At 43.1% G+C, this 27,728-nt stretch overlaps 1 protein-coding gene across 1 annotated transcript in view; it reads left to right on the top strand.

The window, feature by feature from the left end:
• The window catches only part of cacna1aa (calcium channel, voltage-dependent, P/Q type, alpha 1A subunit, a), a 77,171-nt gene extending 50,480 nt beyond the window's left edge, over positions 1 to 26,691 (top strand). The window contains exons 35-52 of the mRNA XM_070923983.1: positions 240 to 323; positions 2,775 to 2,777; positions 4,358 to 4,474; positions 4,664 to 4,729; positions 5,007 to 5,107; positions 5,299 to 5,449; positions 7,459 to 7,586; positions 9,187 to 9,283; positions 13,794 to 13,908; positions 14,498 to 14,605; positions 15,731 to 15,834; positions 17,677 to 17,792; positions 17,887 to 18,019; positions 19,874 to 19,987; positions 21,445 to 21,483; positions 23,480 to 23,696; positions 24,010 to 24,293; positions 25,678 to 26,691. Of these exons, the coding sequence (XP_070780084.1) occupies positions 240 to 323; positions 2,775 to 2,777; positions 4,358 to 4,474; positions 4,664 to 4,729; positions 5,007 to 5,107; positions 5,299 to 5,449; positions 7,459 to 7,586; positions 9,187 to 9,283; positions 13,794 to 13,908; positions 14,498 to 14,605; positions 15,731 to 15,834; positions 17,677 to 17,792; positions 17,887 to 18,019; positions 19,874 to 19,987; positions 21,445 to 21,483; positions 23,480 to 23,696; positions 24,010 to 24,293; positions 25,678 to 26,478 (2,778 nt within the window). The 3' untranslated portion in view covers positions 26,479 to 26,691. The remainder of the gene's footprint in view (positions 1 to 239; positions 324 to 2,774; positions 2,778 to 4,357; positions 4,475 to 4,663; positions 4,730 to 5,006; positions 5,108 to 5,298; positions 5,450 to 7,458; positions 7,587 to 9,186; positions 9,284 to 13,793; positions 13,909 to 14,497; positions 14,606 to 15,730; positions 15,835 to 17,676; positions 17,793 to 17,886; positions 18,020 to 19,873; positions 19,988 to 21,444; positions 21,484 to 23,479; positions 23,697 to 24,009; positions 24,294 to 25,677) is intronic.
• Positions 26,692 to 27,728: the final 1,037 nt, after the last annotated feature.

Raw genomic sequence — 27,728 nt, 5'->3', positions numbered from 1 at the left:
CATTTTCCTTGTTATTTCAATGTGCTCTGTCTACGCTCCGTCTCCTTCCATCGCCGATTTCTCTGTCAATATTTTATCTGTCTTTTCCTTTCTATCCCTGCCACATCCATGTTCTTCTGCATTTTACTGTCTCACTCTATTCACATGTCACCTCATCATCCTCTTACTATCCTCCCTCTGTCTCCTCTATCCCTCTCCTCCCTCTCTCTCTTCTCTGTCTTGTCTTTTTTTGTTCACAGAATTATTTCAAAGATGCCTGGAATATTTTTGACTGTGTGACAGTTCTGGGCAGCATTACTGACATCCTGGTTACCGAGCTTGGGGTAAGTCGCAGGATCTGAGGCATTTGTGTGTAGATGTGTAGGTTTAAGAGATATGTGCTGAGGAGTCAAAGCTGTAAACAGATATGATATTGTATTAGCAATGTTTGTTGAGTGTATGTTTGTTGATCAAGTGACTATTTGTTAGGTGAGCTTCAGCATGTGTCTATGGGCTTGCACATCTGTCACATTGTCTGAAAAACATACAGTAGACAAGACAAGGAGTTAGGGGAGAGCATGAGTTTGAGGCCACTGTTGAGGCTTGCGTTGCTCAGTCATGCATGAACATCTCTTGAAAGTCTTATATAATTGTCCCAGTTGGTGGGACGAGGAGAGACCAGACTCCAGCTAGCCTGCACTGAGCCACAGACAGCAAGGCAGGAAGCATGCTGGTGCTCTATAGTGAGCCAGTGAACAGCTTCTGCAAGCAACCTAATGGCCAATATAATTATCAGATTGCATCTCAGGTGGCCAATATAGGCTGTGCAGTTGCATCAGACATCTGTTAGTAACTACAGCTGAAGTCTTGAAGGTCCATTAGACATCTGACTGTGCCCAAACAATTAAAACAACTGGACTAGAAAAGAAATATCTGGAAGATAAAAGTTATGGGTCCATTCTTTAACATCATAGCTAAAAGTGAGTGGTCTGATTAACTAGATGCTGAGTTACGTTATTGCTACACAGTGCACTAAATTGCTTTGAGCCAGTAAGGTAAGATGGCCAGGTAGTTTAGTGAGCAACCTGAGCAACAACATCATATTTACTCCTTCTCTGACCACATTATCTGGCTTGGTAAGATACTGCCTGAGGTTGCTTTACCTATTACCACCTCAAAGCTCTATATAGGGCAAATTGAAACACAAACTGTGAACCAGTCAAAAAACAAAGGTTATTTAATTTGCCAGAATGAGGTAGCAAATGGCCATGACATGTTGATATGTGTGCTCTGTACGTGTAAGTTCATAAATCTGGGAGCGGTGTTATTTTTTATTTAGAAATGATTCTGCAGGTTTGTTCAGACAGAACATGAGGCGATTGTTAGACATGGCGCAATTGCATACAATGTGAGGATGCGAATGGTCACATTACACTTCCGTCCTATACATTTTCACTCTGTTTCCCATTCACTTCTATTGGAGCCGGTACAACAGACAAATTCAAGCATCCATTTCCTGTTTTGCTGCAATCGACCGCACAGATGTACTCGGTCTATCAATAGAAACTCGCACTGTGTTTGGAAATGGAAGAAGTTGATATTTTAGTGTGTTTCCTCATTATTTTTAGTACATTATCACACTACCAGACTCGCTCTCACACACTGTTTGTAGTTTGTGATTGCTCTGATCAAGATTTATTTATTATCTGCATCAGAGCCATGACATCACATCCTTTTTCGGGGCGGAGTGTGGGACAATTTTGTTAAATGGAAATGTGATGTGACCGTACCTTTTTAGATTTGAAATCACTCAGGGCGGTGCAAACTGACGCGAAGATGCATCTGTGCAAGTTGAAAATATTTCAACTGGAGCAAAATATTCGCGCTCATCCTGGGGCTTTATGAATCTACTTCATAAATGTAGAAAGATGAGAGAAGAAATGAGAGACACATACATTTATTTATTAGCTTAGAGCTAACGTCTTAACAATTTGCTGTTTTGATGTGAGGTGAAAATTTGTTTGTGTTCTGTCTGAACACACAAAGAGTTGCCTTAAAGTATTGAACTCCTGCAGAATTACAGGTAGACCTGGTAGGAATGGAATACATTAAACTGTATTTAAGAAACCTCTTGGAAAGCTTTGATCCAAAGCAGTTCAAAAAGGTATACCCAAGAAGTAAAATTTGTACAGTATTTGCTCGACCATATAAAAGAGCTGCACAGCTATTATCAAGCGCTGTGACCTACACACTTTACCTACCAGTTCTGTCTGAGGAAGTAAGGGATACCAATGATTCAAGCCCTCTCAAGCCTTAAATTGATGCTCCAGCCAGATTCTAGCAATTGTTTCACTGACTGGTTGGTCCTTATATTGGTACACAGTCATGTTTATTTATTTAGAATCCATAAATGTTTCCCACAATCCCCTGCTGTCTTGATCCTTGGTATCCATGCTACATATATGGATGTACAAAATCTGCAGACAGAAATCTGCTGTTGTGCTAACTTGTCTCTGTAATGACTGTTGATTTCTTTCTTGTTTTTATCTTTTTACATGCTTTCTTTAAATCGTCCACAAACTTAACGACGATCTACTGTAATCTACTTCGCCCCACCCCCTTCTCCCCCCAACACCTACTACTTCCTGCGATTCCGTCCAATCAAAATGCACTATGAATCCTCTGTGTCCACCCATGACTACCGGCTTGGTCAATCTCTCTGGTTGTTCTTCGAACCAACCAAAAATCCAAAAATTTGCCGCTATAAACCATATGTCTGCAACATCCACATGTAGATGGTTTGTAATTTTTTGGAGATCTTGTTTTACTGCATCTGTTTTAACTGCATCCCAACCAATGTTATAGCTGTGAAATGTGCATGTTTTGCTTGACCCCAACCACCCACAACCCTCAACTCTGAGTGAGCTCTAAATTTGTAAAATTTACAATTTCATTTTTTGCCAAGTTTACTAACCTCTCGATCAGTCACTGTATCAATTGATTTTATATAGCCGTAAATCCTACTCACACTGTACATCCTTTACTGAGAACCAGTGTTCAGTTTGTAAAGGATTGGATTGTATAAACTGGAATATATTGCTACATCTATCCGTTGAGATTAGCCATTCATTGTATGCACATACATAGACACACACACACACACCCACACATATGACAGTGACTGGGAGAGTGTTTACAGTAACGACAGAGTGAATCCAAAGCTTTGCCCCTGGCAGAGAGAACGAGTGATGCATGCTGCCCCTTGCATGTCTTTGGCAGGAACCCATTATTTTCACAACACACACACACACACACACACACACACACACACACACACACACACACACACACAGCAATGTATTACATGCTGTATTGTAGGTGGAACCTGCATGTGCCTGCTGCCAGTCCCTTTTGAGCACTTCTCACTTCAATTGCACTTCAACTGCAATCCTTTGTTTTTTACTGTCATACATGATTGAAGAACTCAGTTTTACCAATTTCACCTACATTGATGATAATCATTTGTATTTTTTTTAAATAAAACAAATAAAAATGAATAAGGTTTCTATTCAAAATCAATTTTAATTGCCACATAGATGTCTCAGCTCAACACACAGTTTGTAAGGCACACATTCACAGGAAAATATATGATCTTGAAGAAATTCACTAAGATATAATGACCTTAGTTGGTCCTTCAACCACCCTCTTGCTCTTATTTGGCTGTGACATCACTTCAGAATGTCACATGACTTTGGCAGCCAATCCTATTGGATGGTACATCAGCTGCCTTTAGCTTTCCTGGTTTGCCTCGTATTAGTGCTCATCTGCATGCTGTGGGTTTGCTTCATTTTAAAATATTGCATATTTTGCCTTGAGAGAATTAGTGCATTTGGTTGTCTTTCCAAGGAAACGTCCTGACATCCCTGCACTGTAACTACTCACCATTCCTGCCACGATTACTACTACCTAACCCAATTGGATGAAACTAGTTAGATTTGGATGATTCCCTTTCCCCTGTGTTGTTTGGTTTGGTTTTGCCTAACTTAATGGATATGAAAAGCTTGTTGGAGCCTTGCTGATTTGAGTTTGGTTTGCTTTGACTTGTTTGGCTCCTGATTCTTTTATTTGTATTGAGTTTGAATCCCCCTCAGTTTGAGTTTGACTGTTTTTTTCCCTATTTTCTTTACGTTTTGGTGGTCTAAGGAAAATTGTTTGCTACAACTAACTACTCTTTCCCTTTATTCCAACCCCAAATTCTTCCTTACCCCCCCCCCCCCTCACCTCTCTCTATCTTAAACTTTCAATCCTAATCCTTTCTGCACCCCACCTCTCTCTGTCTGGCTCCTTTCTCTATGGTTATGTTGTGGCTATACTTTAGAATAACTTCATCAACCTAAGTTTCCTGAGGCTGTTCAGGGCAGCTCGTCTCATCAAGCTGCTGAGACAGGGAGAAACCATCCGCATCTTGCTGTGGACCTTCGTTCAGTCGTTCAAGGTTTACACTCAAATATACAGCATAACACACAGAAAAATATGCATTCATTTGTAGATTTTACAGAAATGCACACATCCAATATTATGTATATATACATAGGCGATGCCTAGGTGCAGTCTCATAAACCATTGCACAGTGCACACATATGTATCAAACTTAATACCAAACGATTAATGTGTCTCTCCTCAGGCTCTGCCTTATGTCTGCCTCCTCATTGCCATGCTGTTCTTCATTTACGCCATCATTGGGATGCAGGTGCGTGAGAGCCTCAACCTAAAAATTGCTATGGTGCTTTTGGGATACATTAAATATATTTTATAGGATAATGATGTTGATGACGAGGAGGTCGAGAAGGAGAACGAGGATGATGATAATGGTCAAATGATTTGGTGCATAATGGGAGGAGGAGGAGGATTGTGGAAGTGGTGGGTGTGGCATGTGAGCAGTAAAGTCCTGCTTTAGTAACAAAGAAGGCCAGAAATGTCACTGATGAGCAACTATAGTCTGTTAACATTGTGATTGTATTCAACAGCTGTTTGGGAATATTGCTATTGAAGAAGAAGAAGTAGACAGTGCCATTAACCAGCACAACAACTTCAGGACCTTCATACAGGCTCTCATGCTTCTCTTCAGGTGCTTATGTGTGTGTGTTGACATGTGTGTATGTGAATCTGTATATTAAGGAGTGTGTATTTGCTTTATTTGCAAGTCATTGTTATCTTATAAACAAATTCTAGGATTTTTGAATAGCCATCTGAAACCTGTTTTGTCGGATTTTATACTCCAAATCCTTCATAAATCAAGGAAAGATTTGTGTGTTTTAGGAGTGCAACAGGAGAGGCGTGGCATGAGATCATGTTGTCGTGTCTGGGGGGTAAGGAGTGTGACCTCCTGTCAGGGAATACAGACCCAGAGTGTGGCAGCCAGTTTGCCTATCTCTACTTTGTCTCCTTCATCTTCTTCTGTTCATTCTTGGTGAGTACATACTATAATCCAATACCCTCATCAGCACCCTGTCCCTGTTTCATGGTCCAGTACCATTCAAAATGCATAAAACTATTTTGCATACAGTGCATCCGGAAAGTATTCACAGCGCTTCACTTTTTCCACATTTTGTTATGTTGCAGCCTTATACCAAAATGGATTAAATTCATTTTTTTCCTCAAAATTCTACACACAACACCCCATAATGACAACGTGAAAAAAGTTTATTTGAGATTTTTGCAAATTTATTAAAAATAAAAAACCTGAGAAATCACATGTACATAAGTATTCACAGCCTTTGCTCAATACTTTGTTGATGCACCTTTGGCAGCAATTACAGCCTCAAGTCTTTTTGAATATGATGCCACAAGCTTGGCACACCTATCTTTGGGCAGTTTCACCCATTCCTCTTTGCAGCACCTCTCAAGCTCCATCAGGTTGGATGGGAAGCGTCGGTGCACAGCCATTTTCAGATCTCTCCAGAGATGTTCAATCGGATACAAGTCTGGGCTCTGGCTGGGCCACTCAAGGACATTCACAGAGTTGTCCTGAAGCCACTCCTTTGATATCTTGGCTGTGTGCTTAGGGTCGTTGTCCTGCTGAAAGATAAACCGTCACCCCAGTCTGAGGTCAAGAGCGCTCTGGAGCAGGTTTTCATCCAGGATGTCTCTGTACTTTGCTGCATTCATCTTTCCCTCTATCCTGACTAGTCTCCCAGTTCCTGCCGCTGAAAAACATCCCCACAGCATGATGCTGCCACCACCATGCTTCACTGTAGGGATGGTATTGGCCTGGTGATGAGCGGTGCCTGGTTTCCTCCAAACGTGACGCCTGGCATTCACATCAAAGAGTTCAATCTTTGTCTCATCAGACCAGAGAATTTTGTTTCTCATGGTCTGAGAGTCCTTCAGGTGCCTTTTGGCAAACTCCAGGCGGGCTGCTATGTGCCTTTTACTAAGGAGTGGCTTCCGTCTGGCCACTCTACCATACAGGCCTGATTGGTGGATTGCTGCAGAGATGGTTGTCCTTCTGGAAGGTTCTCCTCTCTCCACAGAGGAACTCTGGAGCTCTGACAGAGTGACCATCGGGTTCTTGGTCACCTCCCTGACTAAGGCCCTTCTCCCCCTATTACTCAGTTTAGATGGCCGGCCAGCTCTAGGAAGAGTCCTGGTGGTTCCGAACTTCTTCCACTTACGGACGATGGAGGCCACTGTGCTCATTGGGACCTTCAAAGCAGCAGAAATTTTTCTGTAACCTTCCCCAGATCTGTGCCTCGAGACAATCCTGTCTCGGAGGTCTACAGACAATTCCTTTGACTTCATGCTTGGTTTGTGCTCTGACATGCACTGTCAACTGTGGGACCTTATATAGACAGGTGTGTGCCTTTCCAAATCATGTCCAATCAACTGAATTTACCACAGGTGGACTCCAATTAAGCTGCAGAAACATCTCAAGGATGATCAGTGGAAACAGGATGCACCTGAGCTCAATTTTGAGCTTCATGGCAAAGGCTGTGAATACTTATGTACATGTGATTTCTTAGTTTTTTATTTTTAATAAATTTGCAAAAATTTCAAAAAAACTTTTTTCACATTGTCATTATGGGGTGTTGTGTGTAGAATTTTGAGGAAAAAAATTAATTTAATCCATTTTGGAATAAGGGTGTAACATAACAAAATGTGGAAAAAGTGAAGCGCCGTGAATACTTTCCGGATGCACTGTACATGTGGAAACATGCATCAGATTTGATAGAAAAAATATATATAGTAAAATCCAGCCTGAAGATATTGTGTTTTATGAGAAAGCCCTCTTAAGTCAATGTAACGTCCTCTAGTAAGGTATTCCAAATCCCAAGAGTCCAGATGGGAAAGCCCCGCTCATTTTGTCTTCAGTGTAAACAAAGAACTGACCAGATATGCCCTTCTTGAGCGTCTCAGGTTGTTCTGTGGCTCGTAGTTACAGCTCGGTTCATGTGTGTGTTCATGTGTGCATGTGTGTAGATGCTGAATCTGTTTGTAGCCGTCATCATGGACAACTTTGAATACCTGACTAGAGATTCATCCATACTGGGACCTCACCACCTGGATGAGTATGTCAGGATATGGGCAGAATATGATCCTGCTGCCTGGTGAGTGGTAATGTGCACACACTCAGGTCCACATACACCTACACACAGACACACACGTATGTGCACACAACAGTAATTTTGGCAGGCCTTGACACTGACATGATACACTTGCTTTTGTGAAAACAAACGTTATATCCATAAATGTATCACATGTCTGGTTGTGTTTGTACCAGTAGTCCACATAAAAACACAAAGACATTACTTAAGACCTGTATATTCCTTATGCTTGTTTTAATACGCTTGTTCACACAGAGAAAGGCCCAAGCAATGAAACTTCTCAAAAATGCTGTAACTGTGTTGTGTGTGTACAACTTGTATCAGCACAATGTGTTTCAAATGGTCTAGAAATAGACAAAAAAAAATGAACAAAGCAGGAGTGTCAACTAGTTAATAGAGCAGAATTTTTCTAACGAAAGAGCTGCAAGGGGGATGTAACGGATCTGAGTATAACCTCATCAGGCATCTGGTTATCTCTCTCACACCGTACAACCCCTCCCTCCTCCTCCCCTTCCTCCTCTTATCTGTAAACTGTCTTGAAATATCCCAAATATCCCAAACCTTTTCCCTCTTCTGGAATCTGCATACTGCTAAAAAAAACTTAAAATGTGGCAACGTCTACACACCAAGCAAAGCTCCCCTGTCCAACTGGTAGTCTAAATGTCTACTGTAGACATGCTACGTTTAATAGTATCTGTATTCCAGTGCCTGTGTGTTGCCCTCATGCTGTCCTGTAGACTGCACATAGACTACTCTGAACTGGGAAGGTGGGAAAGAAAAGGAAAGGAAAAAGAAATAAAAGAACAGAGGAGGGAATTATCACATTTACAGGAAAGATGGATAAAAGATTGAAATGAGGGAGAAAATGGTGATAAATGTAAGAGAGAGAGTTAACTAGTTGATTGTAGGTTTGTATACCTTAGAAATCAATGGATGATTTTTAGAAATGTATGAAATTCTATCTGTGTTTTCTGAGAAAATCCCCGTTTTTGAAACTAACAATATTTTCAACCCCACGTCAATGACTATGACATGGACACCACTGCACAGGAAAAACGACGATAGGGAACAGAGACACGTGGCTGACACTGAACACATATTTAAAAGGGAGGGGATCTATACACCACAAGTAGCTATTAAGCATTTAGCTGTTTACCAAGAACATTAATTACATTGTGCACACATCCAGTTAGGGGTTGGACTGGAGAGAGGAAGGAAAGGGCTGTCACACTGAGGACGAGGAGTAAGAGAAACAAAAAACAACAGAATAAAGAAGGACGATTTGGGAAAAGTGAAACTGTAATGGCAGTGTTCAGGACCACATTTAACAATGTGTGGCATGCAATGAAGTGTGTAGAGTACGTGTAGAGTTTGCATAGGTGCATTCAGGTGTAGATGTGTCTACAGAGTCTGTAATCTACAGTAAACATATTGTAAAGTATTTTCAGATACTGTGTACTTGTCAATCTTGTGCTCTTGCTCCCAATGTTCTCTCTTCTGTCTGGATGTGTGTGTGTGTGTGTGTGTGTGTGTGTGTGTGGGTGTGTATGTTTTTTTCCTGTGTGTACGTGTGTTTCTTAACTCCCCTGTATTCTTCTTGCAGCGGGCGCATTCATTATAAGGACATGTACAGTTTATTACGAGTTATCGACCCGCCTCTCGGCTTAGGCAAGAAATGCCCCCATAGGGTGGCCTGCAAGGTTTGACTTCCATTCAAACAAAATCTCTCAACCACACTTGCTAGCCACAGCATCCAGGAATGGAGTGAATGCCGCTTTTTATTTGATTTCTTTTTCATTTCAATTTTACAACTTCTTTTCCACCATTATCGACTTGCATTCTGAACTGCTGAGAGAATGTGCGGGACAATGCAGACACCCAGAGAAGCATGTGAAATGCACTTAGTGAAATGGAAAAAAAAAACTACATTAAGAAGTTTTACCACACTGTAAAATATATATTTTTTCTTTCTTTTTTCTGAATATTATTTTCTTTTGCTTGCTGTGGAGCCATGGCTATGACGTAGCAAGCTACGGTTGCCCACTGTAGTGTTGCATTGTTCTTGGTATTTGGGGGTTGGGGGAAAGACAGAAACTGCATTGACACCCCTTCCTCTACCTCCCCTCTCTCCTCGTCCGAGCAGGAGCAGCTTGGTGCCTGCTGTCAAGCTCTGCCCTGCTCTTCTGTGCAAACACACACACACACACACACACACACACACACATATATATCTTTGTCCTGCTTGCACAGAATTGTCTTCTGATACTAGAACATTTACTTCTCAAATCCCAATCCTAATCTTCCTCCTGTTGTCTCCCTTCCCTCTGTCATTTACTCCCTCTTTTTTTTGACATGACAAATTGTTAAGAAAGTACTGTAGCTCCTAGAGAAGCCACACGGCCACAGTCTCTTCAAATTAGCCCAATAACCTTGTCTTTCTGTTGTTTTGTTCTTTTACTTTGTTTTGGTCTTTTTCCCTCTTTCTACCCCTTTCTCTCTCAATCTCTGACACTGATCCTCTTCTCTGTTTTCAACTCTATCCTCTAATCAATCGTCTCCTCAATCTCTCTCTCACTGCATATTTTTTCTCCCCTCTCTTCTCTCTCTCCCTCTCTCAACATCTCTCCCTTTTTTGTGCTGTTGTTAACGGGGTGGTGGCACTGGCTGATGATGCAGTGGCAGGATCAGTTGCAGGGAAATGTATGACATGCTGAGGCACATGTGTCCTCCACTAGGCCTTGGGAAGAGGTGTCCGGCACGGGTGGCCTACAAGGTCAGAAAGACTCATCCGAGTCTCCTATGGGTGTCGGCTGGGTTTTGGGGGGTCCAGGAGGGGAGGGGCCAGGGATTTAACCGCTCAACATGGTGTAAACTTTAGTGTCGTCGTTTCTTTGGTTCTGTTTCTGTTTCTTTTCGTGGAAAGTGGGGGTGGGCTGGTCGGTGTTGTGGCGTTGTGTGGTGGTGTGGGATTGGTGGGTGGAGGTAGCAAGACGGTTAGGGTTAGGCAGGGGTGTGTATCCACAGGAGGGGATGAGAAGAGGGACCTTCTCAGCTCGTTTGCACCGTGTACGGTGGACAGACAAGCTCACTTACACAAACATGCCAAAGCCATGCACATTATAATCAATAGTGTGATATTATTCTTCAGGTAATGTGATGGTAGTAGGTGTATACATGTATGCAATTATTTAATTAATTAATTAAATAAGTAGACAGACATTTCACACATGTAGACACTGCTGAACACACACGCTCTTACACAGAAACATGCGTGTGCAGCAGGGCTTGGAAGGTCCGCTAGACTTACGTCCTCTGACTCGTTCCGTCCTGTGGATGGGGCAGACACACACACACACACACACACACACACACACACACACACACACACACACACACACACAGAATTAAGTCCTATCAACCTACACATAGATATTATCTGCTATTTCTAATGGTAGAGAGAGCAGAAGGGCTTGTGTCAGTGATGTGTTTTCCTCAGAGAGCCTTTGGTTGCCATACAGAAGCAGTTATTTTTCTGTCACCCTTCATGTAGCAGCTCCAAGCCCCCAAGCAGCCTTTTCTATCTGCAAGTCCAATCTTCTCTTTGTCCTTTGGTTCTGTCGTCAATGCAGTTCTATTCTGTTTCCAGCCCCCCTCATCTCTGCATATTGCTCCCCTCCCCAAACATATACACTCCCACACCTGCCTTCTGCATGGCCGATAACCACCACCACCAACCCCATGTTGTGCAGACCCCTGTCTGTCATATAATCAGTACAGACACAATTAATCTTACACAAATTGTCATCAGAATAGAAATGTGCAGAATGATAACAACAAATTTCTGTCACCACACGTTCCTGTAACACCTCTTGTGATCAACGTGACAGTCTCATGAAACATCATTGGCAGATCACTGTGAGCCTCAGGGGGCAGCCGGCCAAACAGCCTGTAGGCACAGGAGATCACTCCATCGCTACCCATTGCTTCATCCCCTCTCCTTCTCCAGCAGACCTGGGGCAAATACTGACATTTTATACTATTTACGGTTCCAAATGGATGGGGCGTAAATATGAGTGCAATTTATAATGTGTCAAAGAGGTTGTCAGTCAAGGTATACCAGACTCATTTTCATAGGCTGGTTTCCTTTACAGTCGTAAGGTTATTGTCCTATAAAGAAATCTCCTTCAATCTGTCTCCACTTGATTAGACTAAGAAAAAAAAATAAGATTGTGGACTAAAATGAATTATTTGACCCAGGTTTGTGCACCTCTCGCTCTGTCTCTTTCTCAGTTAATCATGTTTTTATTTTTAACCCCAACCTCACATTAGATGCTCTCTTTCTCTCTCCATCTTTTGGTTTCACCATCAAACATGTTTCCTAAAAGCCTCCTCCCTGAACCAAAATGATAGACCCTCAGTCCCCCCTGTCCAACAACCTAACATGCTTTTCATGGTTTTGGCAAAACTTCCCTGACATCTTAATCTGCCGCTTGGTAATTATTACTGGAACAATTTTGCAGAAGTTCGCCATCTCTGTGTTTATGCCTTACCTCCCCTACCACTTTCCCTAAACACCTTGCCAATGAGAAAAATCCAAACCTTACCTTTGACCTCCCAACCAGTCCACAGAACAATGACCCATCTAGCTCCACTGCTTTTAACCTTCAATCTTCTCTGTCCTGAAGAGAGACAGCTGAGCCTTCAGGCAGGACCGCTTTCTTACAGACACAGCCAACTATGTGTGGTGACATTTCTTTATTTTTTTCTTTGCATCGTCCTTTTGTTTGTCTAATTTTGGTCACTTTTTCTCTTTACATGCTCCAGCTCATAACCTATTAACCTATAGATTTCAGTTTCTCTATCATCTCTTTCCCTTAAGCTTTCCCTCTCAACTCTCAATTACATCTATTTTCTGGCAGAATAAATATTTCTTTTCACCTCATTATTCCTACATATATCAGGATTATGTTCACCTGAACAATCATTTAGCATCTTAGCACCAAAACATTTCCATGGTGGCCACTTTTTTGTTTCTTTTTCCACAGAATGCTGCTCTCTCTCACCTATTAACCCTCTAAGTCTGTGCCCATTTTTCACACATAAGACATCAGATAATTAGCGATAGAGCTAGTTGCTCTATCATTTTAGCCCAGCCCCATCATCTACAAATGTTCTTATTCCCTCCAATAACAGCCACGTTAAAACAACCCACAAACTCATTGTAATGTCGCCAACAGAGGATGCTTTCTGTGTAAGGCTGCGCAGCTGCTTGTCCTATGAGGCATATTGCGTGTGCATCGCATGCTGCATGGGGGTGGGATGTGCAAGAAGGGTTTGGGGGCATAGAGATTTTAAAAAAGTTTTGATGGATTAAAGGAGAGGATTCATCTGGATGTAAGGGGAGGCATGATATGCTGCATGTCTGGGTTGTCGCCGTCTTCTGTCACCAAACACACACGAACGTCACTCTGTCATCTGTGAGTTGGTGTGTGTCTTTGTATTGTCTGTTTCAATTATAAACCAACAAGACCTATAAAGGATCAAACCAATAAACAAAAACCAAAGTGTCCCCCTTCCTTAAATTGGTCCCTTGGTTGTTTTTGGTTTATTGGTTTATCACCTGGTCTCTGTTGTTTTCACTGTGAACCTCCAAACACCTAGGGGGAGCTCTGGATAGTAGTAGCTGCTGCTCAGCCTGTCCTCCTGTCTCTTCATTGAAGGCTCAAGATTGCCAGTTTAACCAACCTGTGAGGTCATTTGGATGTCAACATACATAGATACCATTACAGTTATGAAATAGATTCACATATAAGTTGAGGGACAACTCTGGGAAAAAAATGTCTTCATTTATACCTTTGCACTCACAGGTTGTCTCATATCACAAAACAAAGGGATTCAAATCTGTGAATCCCTACATGTGAATTTGTTGTCACCGCAGGACTGAAAATCAAGTATGCCTAATTTGACACTGTAGCTGAGTCTGAGCCATTTCTTACAGGCCAACAGACCGAGTCAGAGCCTGCTACAGATGCTATGCACAGCTCCTTCATCCTCCTTTACCCAACCCCCCCCCACACACACACACACACTCCCACTTCCCTTCCTGCCCCTCAACTCAATGCCCCCCCCATCACCTGGAGGTTCCACATACATGCCAACCTACTTACTTCCTGATTTTCTCACTGCTCACCCTGATTGGTCCTCCCGCAGAGACTGCTCCGTATGGATCTGCCTGTGGCCGATGACAACACGGTCCACTTCAACTCCACTCTCATGGCCTTGATCCGCACAGCGTTGGACATTAAGATCGCCAAGGGTACGGAAGGTTTGGAATCCCTCTTACCTCCTTTGCTCCAATTTTCACGTGCTTTCTTCTCCCTTTTCTTATTTCCTCTGTAGTGGTAGCGCTGTCTGAACCCAGAAACCTTCAGCTCTTCCTGATGCTTCTCCTACTGTAGCTTAAGTATAACATGCTTTCTATGGCAGTAGATCCTGTGTGTAGCGTGTTGCTAGTTCGTGTGTGAGGCTGAAGGTTGAGATTGTGTGGAATCGAGGTTCTGTCACTTTATCTTAAAAACTGAATCGTCTGTGTGCAGTCTTCAGTGCAGTTATTATTTGATCATATCTATTATCATAACCTTACTGATAAAAATACATGTCTTCTGTTTGTCTTTGTTTTCATGTTTGTATGTCCTCTCTTATACCTTTTTTGCATGTATTTGAATGGGTATGAATGGTTTGTGTGCACTTGTGTGTGTATGAGGAAATCTTTTGCACATTTCTGTGTGTGTGCATGTTGACGTGTCTGAATTTGTGTGTGTCCATGTACTTGGGCATGGATGTCCATGTATCTATATATGTGCGTGTGTATCTGTATGTGTGTGCGCATGTGTGTGTTTGCTGAACCTGCTTAGGTGGTATTGACAAGCACCAGATGGACGCAGAGCTGAGGAAGGAGATGATGGCGATCTGGCCCAACCTCTCCCAGAAGACTCTGGATTTGCTGGTTACGCCACACAAGTGTAAGTTGCAGAGTATGGTGCAGGCGCAGCAATGTGGCTTGGATGCAGCCACCCTGTGCCGCCCAGTGCTCCAACGTTGTTTCTCTTCACGCCACCTGAGGACCGCTTATCTCAGCCAGTCTCTCTCACTGCTGCACCCTCTGATACAGCTGGCACATTAACCCCACACATCCACAGCCACACATATCAAATCTATGTAGACATGACCATGTGAACATGAAGAAAAACAAACAGAAGCACTGACAGAGCACAGGCTGCAGGTAGATGCAAAACAACTACACACACACACACACACACACACACACACACACACACACACACACACACACACACACAGTACCCTAGCTCCTGTCCTTTCTTACAGCTACAGAAACCACACTCACTAGAATAGACCCACCACCAGTCCCAGACCCCAACACTTCTCTGTGCCTGAGATCAGAGGGTGCCTCACTATAGATCAACTCTCTATAGACGTCTTTTCACTTCAGGGAGTCAGCTGCGTACACTAAATGGCTGGCTGTGCTTGCTAGAAAATACTGTATATTTTTAGTGTTATTACGCTGAGAACAAATGCACAGGTGCTAACTCACTAGTGACATAATGAAGTAGTTGCTCTAGTTTGTGAAATGCATGAGATTTGCTATCAAAATATCTAGGTGCTAGGAAATGTATTATGTACTTAGCATTACATTTGCAACCAAGTCCAAAGAAGTCATTAACAGTCTCAATCAGATATCACAGATTTTATTTCATGGATTTGTTTTTTAATGGCTTGATAATGACTTAAATTTGTGTTGATTCTTGCGATCACATGATTGCAGATTCCTGGAGCGACTGAATTTTGTTTGATTTATATTACAATGAGATGCTTTGATTACAAAACTTTACCTGTGACAAATATAAATGCTATATAGAGTTAAACTAAAGTAAGATACAGTAAAAAAAAAAAAAAAAAAGAAGAGAAAAAAATCAATCTCTATGTGAAAAGACTATTTGCTCGATGTTCATGTGTGTCCAAGTGTGTTTCTCTGTTTGTGTGCATGCCTCACCCCTTTCTACCATTCCTCGCGCTCAGGGTCCATACCAAAAGGTCTAATCTTCCAGGGTAACTTGTCATTCTCTCAGCAGCAACAGACCTGACGGTGGGGAAAATCTACGCTGCCATGATGATCATGGAGTACTATCGGCAGAGCAAGATCAAGCGCTCACAGGCACTTCGTGATGAGCAGGTACTGCTGTCTCAGGGAGAATAACACTCGACTCTACGTGCATCCGACCCTTTAAAGTTGAAGGCAGACTGACGTACTGAAATCAAGGCTGCAGGGCTGTAGTCCCATTCATATAAGCCTGGGCTGTGACAACCTCTGTCCAGATCCAGGGAGGAGTCCTCATTTAGTCACCTAAAAGGGGCATACAGGCGGTGAACACAATAACGCAACAATCTAATGCAATCTCCTATCTCCTATATGCAATGCTCCTTCTCCAACAGCAAAAACAGTGCTGCCATCTGCTGGGCAAAGAGCGTTCCTTCTTGCTTATACAGTGATTGGAGCATTGTCTTTATGCAGAAAAAAATGCAAACATAATTCACGCGGAAAAGTATAGTTTTCACAAAATCTAAAATGCTAATTCAGTAGATGATTTATACCAGCGTGTTGCAGTTATTTCGGGTTTGGTTTTTTTGCAGGCTGAAGTGTTGTCACAGCCACTGAGGTGCCCATGCCTCACCATCATGGGAGCCCTCATAATGGCTCCTTTTGCTGAGCTCAGTTCTCTCCTGTGTTGACTGCTTTTAAAGATACTGTACCTCCTCACTCCCTGTCACCCATGCTTGTAACCTTGGACTGTTAGATTTGCATTATGATATTGCTGCGCCCTACCATACACATTAATTTAGCTGTATTTCAAGATGATATCTTATCAGAACTGAAATTGAATGGTGCTCAACAGGTTTATGCAGCAAGCTTGGACCATAAACATTTGGAGAGCTGCATGCTTCTGAGGACAAAAATCTCATGAATTGGATTTTTCATTGCAAGATACTAGCGATGTCTCTCAAACATCAACAAACCTCCTTCGCCAACGTTTTGCTTTGAGCATGCAACGCACCACACTCGACCCCATTTTACTTACTCCACTCACACCACAATCTAAAAGTGCTGAGTGTGCTTTACATGTAGTACTTGTACATTGTATTTAGTGCTTGCTCACAGAGACGGGAGTTTGTCATGGTTTGGATTTGAATAAAGGTAGAGGGAACAAAAAAATAGCTTGTTCCAAAAATCACAAAGCTCAAAATTTTTACATTTTAAATGTAAACTATAATTGTATACATTATATATTTATATTTATTATATACTTTTTTTTCCCCATCAAACTTGCACGGGTTAAGAGGTTAATGACCACTTTGAAACTGTGAAAGGTGGTTATTAGGTAGTAGTGTTGAAACTTCTTAAGCGGATGACTAATGAATGAAATCATGCATCTTGCATTTCACCTGCTGTATGTTCCCCTTCACAGGATTGTTGCAGTGTTTATCTGACATGACGTCCTCCATCCCTCTTTTGAACGAAACCCCTCTTTTGTTGCTCCCCTCTTTATCAATTTCCTTGCTGTGGAAACATGTTATGTTTTCTTCTTCTTTTTTTGGAAATGTATTTTCTTTAGCTTTTTCTATCAACATTACAGTATTTAGATCTATCATCAGATGACAACTGATCATCAGATGATCCTACCCTGAGCTCCAGACTGAGTGGCTGAATTCCACTTCCTTATTGGACCGTGTAAAGCACTCTAATGGTTAGAGTCCTGGACCTGGATGCCTCACAGGGTTGCCAGGTCCCAGAATGCACTTTTAAGCCCACCCATCTCTTTCTCCTGCTAGCTGCTGGGCATCAGTTGCTCAAGAGTCCCCCCATTTATTCCTCTTCCATTACCTCTTTTGCCTCGCCTCGCTTCAGCCGACAGACCCCTTTCTGCATCCTCTCTGTTCCTGCTCTGCCCACTTTCCCTCCATTTCCCTGTCAGTCTGCCTGATAGCTGGCGACGGCCATGTTGTATATCTCACACAGAATCGAACGCCATTACTGTTTCAGCGCGTGGAGCCACCTTCCCCCGTTCAGGATGGGGGTCTGGGACTTAACAACGCCCTCCCTCCACCTGAGACAACAGAGACTGTCAACAGCCTGTGAGTTGTTTAACTTTACAGGAGGTGATTTGTTGAAAGCAGAGCAGGAAGATTTATCTGTGACGGTGTGTTTGTGTGTGTGTTTGTGTCACAGGCCGGTGGGGGGGGGGGTCCCGGAGAGCCATTCGTGGGTGACGGCCCGTGCTCAGGAGATGTCCCAGAAGGTCGGCAGCTGGAGCCCTGAGGGACACCCTGAGGATGGCCTGGGGAGCATGACCAACTCTCAGGTAGAAAGCTCATACACACACACACCCAGGACCACACACCTAACAGCACACACACACACACTATACAAATGAAATACATCTTTGTCGCACACCAAGTTTGTGTTAACAAGTATTCAAACACATGATCCATTCAACATTTGTTTTTATTTTCATGTCATTGCTACCAAATGAACTCCCAAAGAACCATTGAGAATACTTAAATGGTAAAATGAAGTATGATTTTCATGCAGTTACAGATAGCTATTCCATCTTCACTAAAAGCTGTGTCCCTTTTATTCATTAGCCCTAAAGGCATAAGGACATCAGGTTTGTGTTCCCCTTCATTATAATTGAGGTTAAAGTAGAAATACAGCAACCTTCTTGTTTCATGTTTTATGCTCCATTCCAGTTCAGTCGGTATCATCAATGTTATTTCATGCTTATGGTTTAGAGTACTCTTGTCAGTAGTAGACATTCCTCTTAAATACTGCATGTACTGTATAATCTGAAGCCACCTTACTGTCCCATCTTTACTGCCTTGTTGCTTTTATTATTTCTACTCAATAGGTCATTTGCATTCCCTGCGATCTCCGTTACCTCGATTCTTCGGGTACCATTGATGTTAACCTTTCTTTGATTAGCTCCATCTCTCAAACCTGTCTCCTCACACAGTTTTTTATCTTACTGAATTTTTACTTCACTGTATGTTTCCACATTTCATTCAGAATCTTATCTTGCCTCTGTCTTCAGAGTGGTTCATGCCTCTGTCACCGTGCTGTTAAACCTCTCAGCTTGCAGACCTCCTGGAGGGACTGACAGGTCTCTGTATCAGTCAGCCCTGTAACATAACACTTCTCCATAACAGTCAACAGAGGTCTGGAGAAGTTTAAACTCAGTACTTGGATAGAAGAGAGTGGCTGTCGGCTTCATTCAAACTAGTTTGAATGATAACCTACAGTTAGCCACATACAAGGCATATCAAATCATAAAGCACAAACAACAACAACAAATGCCTGTACAGGAAAAACACCATGTAAACACTAAAATGTAATGAGATGACAGACTGAGTCAATGAGAGTTTATTACTTTATTATATTTAACATTCTGTCTGGGTTTTTTTTTAATTCATTTTAATTTAATTGATGAAATAGCTGCACTCATTCTCAGACAATGATTGACACTTAAACAAACTTAAATGAAGGTGTTGCTAAGCAAGATGAGGCCAAGCCAACAGCCCCAGCAGCCAGATTCAGCTCCACTTCTCAAGGTATTTGTCAAACAAAATTTGGCATATTTGAATGGGAAAATTTGCGCGTTTGTGACCAAAACAACATGCTGGATTTAGATTTGATTACTGCAGTGTAAGCAAACTAGTGTGCCAGCCAAAGTTGCCGTAATTTTTACACAGCCTCATTTACTGCCCACAATGCATTAGCGCCTGCACCTGGCCGTCATGATCAGTTGTGTTTTTCACATGTCCTTGTTTCCCCTAAAGTCCATTCCTGCTGTGAATCCTGTGACTCTGGCTTAGATGCCATCAAATAAAGAATCTTTGCATTTGCTTGCAACTCCATTTTTAACAGCAACCTTTGCAACCACAAAATTAGATTTTATTTGGAGCATACTCACGATCTTAGACCCGAACACCAGATTCCGTTGTTTTTCATTCATCGCACAATTTAAAACTAAAACAGCAAGAAAAGTCCCTCTTCACACACACACTCACCAAATTCTCCCACTGACTACTTTTACCTCTCTGAGGCCCTCAGTTCTCTGCTTTCTTTGGATAACAAACTTTCCCACCTACCCCCCTACTCCCTATCAGTTGTCATGGCAGCCGTCACACCATCTCCTGCTCTCCTGCTCTGTTTGCAGACGGTAGAGATGAGAGAGATGGGGCAGGATGGTTACTCGGATACTGAGCACTTTCCACCAATGGAAGGCCATGGCAGGGCCGCTTCCATGCCCCGCCTCCCAGGCGACAACCAAGTGAGCAGCATTCTCACCTTTCCACTCTCTTTCTATTTCCCCCATTTTCTCTGTTCCTCATCTCCTCTTATTTGAAAAGATCATATTCTCAAAGGTCTGACTTGTTGCTGAAAGATTTATTGCTGTGGTTACTCGAATCCATTTTGGAGAGAGTTTATTAAGGTCATATTGACAAATGCATACTACCTCTGATATAGTACTGGGCAGAGGTTACATTTTTGTAGGTACATTTAATCAAGCAATCATTAATGTGACTATCATGACAATATTTCTGGCTAAAACATGGAAATGTTTTGCCGAAATGTTGACCTCCAAACTTGAATTCAAAAGGACCATAGCAAGGCAAAGTCAGACCTTCTGCTTCTTTCCTCGTCTTCTCCTGTTGTCTTCTTCTCTTCCTCTCATCCTGCCACCTGCATGGAAGTTTTTAACCGTGGTTGTCCCGTTGCCATCCAACACTCTCATCCATTTTATATTGTTTCATATCCCGGTGAGTGCTCTGGTTGTCATATGCACACAACATATTCATAAATACAAATGTGCATACTTACACACACACACACACACATACACACATACATACAGTTTACACACTTACACTCTGCCCTCCATTATTTCCTCTTCTTTTGTCAAGACTCTGATTTTTATCTTTTGTTGTTGTTTTTGTACTAAACTGTCTCTTCCTTCCTGTCAAAGGTTTTGCCTGTGCCGAACTCGAACTAGAATTTTGGGGGCTTGTCTTTTTTCTTTTTTTTTAACCAGGACTGGAACCAGCATGACATTGTGTGTTACACATGTGTGTGTGTGTGTGTGTGTATAGTGTATATGTGTGTGCTCCGCAGTTTTTCTGTGCTCCTCTCACTCTTCTCTGTGCCCTGAAACTCACACTGTTTCTGTCACTCTGTTGTCTGCCATTTGAGTTGATTGTAATTGTGTATGTTTGTGTGTGTTTGTGAGTGTGCATATCCATTTGTACATGTATTTTGCTGATTGTCGTCATTGCTGTTTGTGACCGTGGTGCCGTTGATTGAGCATTTTCATGGTGACCTTGTCTATATAACCCCGTTTTGGCGCCAACCACCCCCAGTGTCTGTGGTAAGTGTTTCTCTTCCACCTTCACTGCTGCTTTGGTGTCTAATCAGACTCTTCTTCTCTGTCCCTCCTTCTCTTTCTGTCTCTCTTCTCTTTCCTCTCTTCACTGTGGCACCCCATCTCTTTTTGGGTGGATCCTCCACCTAACACTCTTTGGTTTTTACTTGTACTCCTCTGTACCCCTTTTCTCTTTCATCGTGTATCAATCCATCCCTGTCTCCCTTATTTCTCCCCCCTTCCCTCTTCCTCCCTTCCTGGTTCTGTGTGTATGCTCCATGTGTGGCCACACCTTTGGTGTATTCGTGGCTGTGTGTGTGTGTGTGTGTGTGTGTGTGTGTGTTTGTGTCTTCTCTGTGCTCATACAGCAGCGGAGGAGAGGGAAACAACGTGGCAGTACCCTCAGTGTATGTACCCTGTCTTCCCTGTCTCGTCTGTCTCTCTTTCTCTTTTTTCTCTCCCTGACACTCTCGCACACTCTTGAAACTTCTTTTTTCTTCATTTGTCATGTCTCCATGTTGTGTCTTTATCATGACAGGGTTTTTTTAAAAATGTATTTGTACAACCTTTTTTGGCATGACCAAATCTGATGCCAGCCCAGCTCCCAAACTGATCCCAGCATCCTTAGCTACTTCTCTCATGCACCTAATGCAGTGAGTTTGGAATTGGGCTGAACTCTGCACGTCCCCTGTCATTATCAACAATCATGCCACACTGTCTCGTAGCCTCTGTGTCTCTGTCTCTCTCTCTCCCAGCTGCTAGTGCTTTGTTGCTGTATGTCCTCATGCCTGTGTGCTCGTCTATACTGATGTTGTCAATGTTTCCTCGTCTTTGTCCGAGACTCCATTCACACCTGCCCACCTGCATGCAAGAAATTTGTTGAAATGCGTTTAAGTGGGTGTGTGTTTATATGTGTGTGTGAGTAATGATGAGAGACAGAAGGAGGAATGATTTGGTTACATGTGCGTGAGAATGGATATGTTGTTGGGATTCTCAGTGCTACTCCTACAAGACCAGATAATCTGCCAACCTGTCATCTGTCAGTTGATTTGTCTAATACACTATAACTGGAAAACTGGCCAGCTCAGCTGCCGAAAGGATCTAGCACTGAAATAGCCTGATATGGTTTACATGCCCCGGTCAGCAACTTGTGGCACCATAGGCTCTGTCCTGCTGTCCCGTCTCAGAGCATGAGGCCTCAGCACTGCAGAAGGAAGTTCTCATGTGGGTAGAGGACTCAGGACAACCCCTATGTACCTGCATGGCTGGAGGAAAGTTTTGTGCGGCCTTGAATGTGTCATGTTCAGGGGTTTATGGGTGGTGAAGATGGAGGACTGTTGCAAGTCATACTGACTCTTCTATTCCCTTTTTTCTTTTACAAAGCAAGTTACAGACGCATGGAAGGCATGGCCGTTTGCCATCATCTCTTTTATTTTATTTCTTTTTGTTCCTTTGTATCAGGGGTCGGCAATTACTGTAGTTTCAGCCTGTAAAAGTTTTTCTTAACACTGTCCATTGGGGGACTAGCATTGGAGCAGTGGAAACCCGTGGCTATGGTGGTAATTAAAATACTTTTTTTATTCATCTGGAAAGAGATTCACAACAGTGTTTAGTTGGTGTCCACTCTCGGGCTAGCAGTAGCCAAGCTTAGACCTAAGCTAAGGTGGATAATCAAATGTGGATAGGAAATGGTGAAAGAAACATGTTTATTTTACCATTGGTTGCCAATACCAGTCGGCTGTGTCTCCTTAGCATCAAAACTGTTGCTGCTAAAATATAGAATCTTGCCATAAATGTGTTTTGGTTAAATAATGCTGTCAAATGAAACGCGTGTTTGAAATAAAGAGGTAAGATGTAGTTTAAGTGTTTTTATTAGCCATCTGTTATTTAGCTGGTAACTTTCAGCTGTTCACATTAAAACCTGTTCAGTCGCCTGATGCAGAATGAGGGATGATTTTGAATATTAAGTTTGATAATTAAGATAATTTGATTTCTACTTGTATAGGCTTTGTATGTTGTCCCATCTATCTACAGTGGATTTATGGAAATGTTTTTTGTAGGGGCCAAATAATTGGCCCCACAGGCTGCTTTTTGCCGACCCCTGCCCTATAAACTGTATACAGTGTCTATATTTTTGAAGTAGCATGATTGGGACATTATTATTAATGTGGGATTGTATGATTTGGGATGGGATGTGTGAGAAAGGTGGGTGGGCTTTCAAGAATTCAAGAGTTCACAGCATTCACACACATGCATACATGTACACACACACACACACACACACACACACACAGTGTCTCTTACCCCATAGCTCACAGAAAACACCAAATCGACAATCAAAAGAATCCACTGCATCTCTCCCTCTTTCTCCCTGCCTTGGTGGTCTCTCTCTTTCTTGCTTAGACCATCAATGACAGCAGTCCCATGAAGCGCTCGGCCTCGTCGCTGGGCCACAGCAGGTCTGGGCGTGGCCATAGAGACAAAGGAGTGGCAGACGACTACAACATGGAGCGTGTGATACCTGAGGAGGGGAGAACTTCCAGACATGGACACCGGCGAAAAGACCGAAGTCATCGGGCGTCTGAGAGGTCCCTCTGTCGCTACACGGAGGCTGACACAGGTGGGAAAGACCACATACGCACACCACATGTAAAGAAAGCAATGACATGATGGTTTGACGGATGCTGTATTCACACAGTTGCACAGCGTAGAAGCTACAAAGCAGGAACTTCAAAATGAAGATGCATTGAACACTGCAATTAATTAAGCACATTTGAAATACTGAACAAAAATACATAAAAGGTCATTTAGTTTTGTGTGCCCATTACTTTTAAGCGTTGTTAAAGTGTGATGTCATGTTATTAACTAATGCAATCTTTAGTGTTTTCACCACACTTAACCCAAGTAATAACTGCAATACACTCCACCATCAGGCCTGGGCACAGACCTGAGCACGACCACCCAGTCCGGTGACCTCACGTCCAAAGACAAGGATCGTGACAGAGATCGCGGCCGGTCCAAAGACCGTAAGCACCACCACCATCACCACCACCACCACGGCTCTGTGGACAAGGAGCGCTATGTAGCAGAGCGAGGGGGCGAGTACGGACACAGGCACTCCCGCGACAGAGAGCACGACCTGGAGAGGGAGAGAGAAAGGGACCGGCGCTGGTCGCGATCACCCAGCGAGGGTCGCGAGTGCATGACACACAGACAGGTGGGCTTCTGGGTACTTGTGTGCATGAGGTGTCGAGTTTGGAGCTGCACAAATTGTGTTGGTGTGAGCACATTTTCAGTGTTAAAATTTGTATATGTTATATAAAATATAACACAAGGGCCTCTAGTTTGATGGTGGTTAACTGGTGCAATCATCTAATAATGCCATGGCGGTCTTTTCTGGCAATAACACTGTACTTTAATGCTGTGCTGAGTTTCTGATGGTGGTTCTGTTATGAAAGTTCCTCTGATGAGCTCATTACCACCTGTGACATCCCACTGGCAAACAGATCTCTGACAAGTTATCTGGATAGGACAGTGAAAAGTACTATAAACTCATTGTTGACCAGAAAGTTACTATTTGCTATGATAATAAATAGAGTGACAAGGAAACATCACAAGTTATTATAGGATTACTCTACTATTCACTGCTCCCCTCAAATTAGAGGCCAACAACACAAAGTTGCGTTTAAAATGGCAAAGATAGTATGGGCCCTCTATGTACATTCGTATAGACTGTACATATATGTTTGACTACATGCACACAAACATATTCAGTATTGTGGGTACAATCATGCAAATACAAGGTTGTTAAATGAAGTCACTGTTATAAAATGAATGTTCCAACAACCAAACAAATATGCATAGAAATGTATATTTGAGTTCCTGAGTTCCTGCTGTCCCTACCTGTCCTGCCTAAATGTTTTAGACTGTCACTGCTCTCCCTCCCTTTTCCTTTTATGGCATCCTTTTCCCAACACATAACCTACAACATTTTAGGAAGCAAAGTAGCTATGTTCTACCTTTGCTGAAAAGTCTTGCAAAGGAAGACTAATTGGGGAAGGATTGTTTTCTCCCATTTGAACTTTTGTCTCTGTGTTATAAAACGTATTAGAACTCAACATGTTGCACACACATGTCACACAGCTCACTCACAATGATTAAAAACTAAACACATTTATGTATGTTTAGTCTCCATATTTACCCTGTACCGCATTTGTTGCTCTGGAAATCAACCCTTTACCCTTTTTTTCTCCTGTCATCTTTTGCTTTCTTTCCTCTGCGTGACATGTTGCTTCTCTATGTACGCTGCTGTCCACATCCTCTGCTCTGTTACTTTTTGATGCCTTTCATTTCTGCCTTTCTCTCCTCCACTCCACGTACATTATGACTGGTGCTTTTATTCTTATTGTTGCTGTGGTTCTTGTTCTTGCTTTTCTATCTGGACTCTCTTGCTTTCTCTCTGCCTCTCTGTCTTGCATTCTTTCTTTCTCTTTCTATTTGTTTTATACTCTATCTTTCCCATCCTCTACTTTATTCTACATGTTCCGTCGTTGAATTTGTGGTTCGTTCTTTTTATTTGCTTTATTTCACTTTTTGTGTAGGGCAGTAGTTCGGTCAGCGGAAGTCCTGTCCCCTCTACCTCGGGGACCAGTACGCCACGTCGAGGCCGTCGACAGTTGCCTCAGACCCCCGCAACACCCCGGCCCCATGTTACCTACTCCCCTGTGGTCCGTAAGGCCATGCCCACACCACCTGGGGGGCCACAGGGCCGACCCCCAGTCCCAGCCCCCCGCCGCTTTTCTCCTGAGCCTCCCCAAGGCCAGGGCCCTCCCCCCGCTGGACTCCCACCGGCCCACCATGGCACATCCCGCCAGGGTCATCATCCCCCACCTCGCTGGGGAGACACTGGTGGAGGAGGTGGCTCCATGGAAGGGGATGGCTGCTTCTACAACCAGGACTACCAGGACTATGAGCCCCACCATGAACCACCTGCTTATGAGCAGAGCCCCATGCAGGGTGGCAACCCCCACCCCCACTCCCTGACCAACCACCCCCTGCCGCCTCCACCACAACCACAGCCACATAATCCCCAGCCACACCCTGCAAACAACCCCCACCCTCATCCAACGCCCCACCCACAGCCCAGTCGCACCTCACCTAGGACTGCCCACCATGTGCCCCCGCCCACCACCGCCCTGACTGGGCCAGTACAGGGCCAGATGCAGCCTGCTGCCCAGCGCCGCCTACCCAATGGCTACCGCTCTTCATCACCTTCCACACATCTCCATGGACCCCCACATACTGGGCCTCACAAGGTCCCCCCTCCAGCTGGGCATCCTAGGGGTCCTCGTAAGGGCCTGCATGAACCCTACAGCGAGACGGAGGACGACGACTGGTGCTAGCCTCTGGGGATGGGGGAGGGGCGCAAGGACGAAAAAGAATTGATAGCTGGACCGAAAGATAAGGATGGGAAGCTCACTGATCGCCAAGGGAAACCATAATTCTTTCTTTCTTGTCTGTTCAATTTTTTCCTCTCCTCCACTGCTTGGCATGTCTGAGGGACGGTGGGCTAGATGAAGGGACAGGTGTCAGGACGAAGGGATGGAACAAGAATGCTGAGGCTATGCTCTGCTTGCATTGTTGTTGCATTCATCTCTTGATGCCAAATAAGCCCAACCTCAAACTGCAGTTTTTAAGGATGCAAGCAGGAGGGGTGATGAACACTAGTCTTTGTGTGTCTTAAATTATGCCTCTGGCAACGAGCTACAGCCACTTACAAGATGTCAAGAGTTGCGACTCGACAAAAGACACTTTACAGTCAGAGACAAAAGAACGACCACTGTTTTTTTTTTTTTGCTTCTCAGAGCTAACTTCAGTTAAGTTAGCTGTAAAAATAATCAAATCCAACCCTCCCAGCCACCAGTTGAATATTGATGAGTTTTATCATCTGTGTTTTTAAATAAAAACAAAACTGACAATGAGCCCTCCACCTGTATGAGGTGAGAAGGCTAAGTGGGTGGGAGAGTTGGGGAGTGTTGCACGGGGGCTGACAAGTCCCTTGGTCAAAATCCAGAGGACAGGATGGGTGTATTGGGGATGTTTACCTCTGTCCCTGGAGAACACCCTCCTCCCTGAAACAAACAATTTAACCGACCTCAACCTATGACCTATGAGAGAAGAAAAACAAAAAAAGTGGAGATGGGTTTCAGAAACAAAAAACAAACCAATAACTGTTTTCTGCAGTATTTCTTCTTCTATTCCTGCTTCTTCTTCCTCCTTCTCTTCTACTTCTTCAAAACATTGAAGCTTGAATCTTCTGTTGCACCCCACACAGCTTCGTTTTTAGACTTGCGGAGTTGTACACCCTGTGGAATCCTGCATGAATGATACAAAAAATAATACTAATAGCAACAATGAGAATCTACTGTATGCGGGGGGGATTTTACTTGTCATTTCTGTTGTGGTCTTTATTGTTTCTCTCTTTTTAGTAAAAATGCCTTTCTGTTTCTCTTTCTCTCTCTCCTCTGTATGACATTCCTCTCTCTGTACCTTCATTTACACTAAAATCAAGTAAGAGAAGGCGATAGGGAGATTGGATAGTTACTGTATCTATATCTAGAAGGAACAAATTGATTACTTTTTGCTTGCTTGT

This window comes from Enoplosus armatus, chromosome 17 (genome assembly GCF_043641665.1).
Source record: "Enoplosus armatus isolate fEnoArm2 chromosome 17, fEnoArm2.hap1, whole genome shotgun sequence".
Lineage (NCBI taxonomy): Eukaryota > Metazoa > Chordata > Actinopteri > Centrarchiformes > Enoplosidae > Enoplosus > Enoplosus armatus.
Note: the sequence above shows the minus strand (reverse complement) of the source record. Positions and strands in the feature narration are given on the sequence as shown.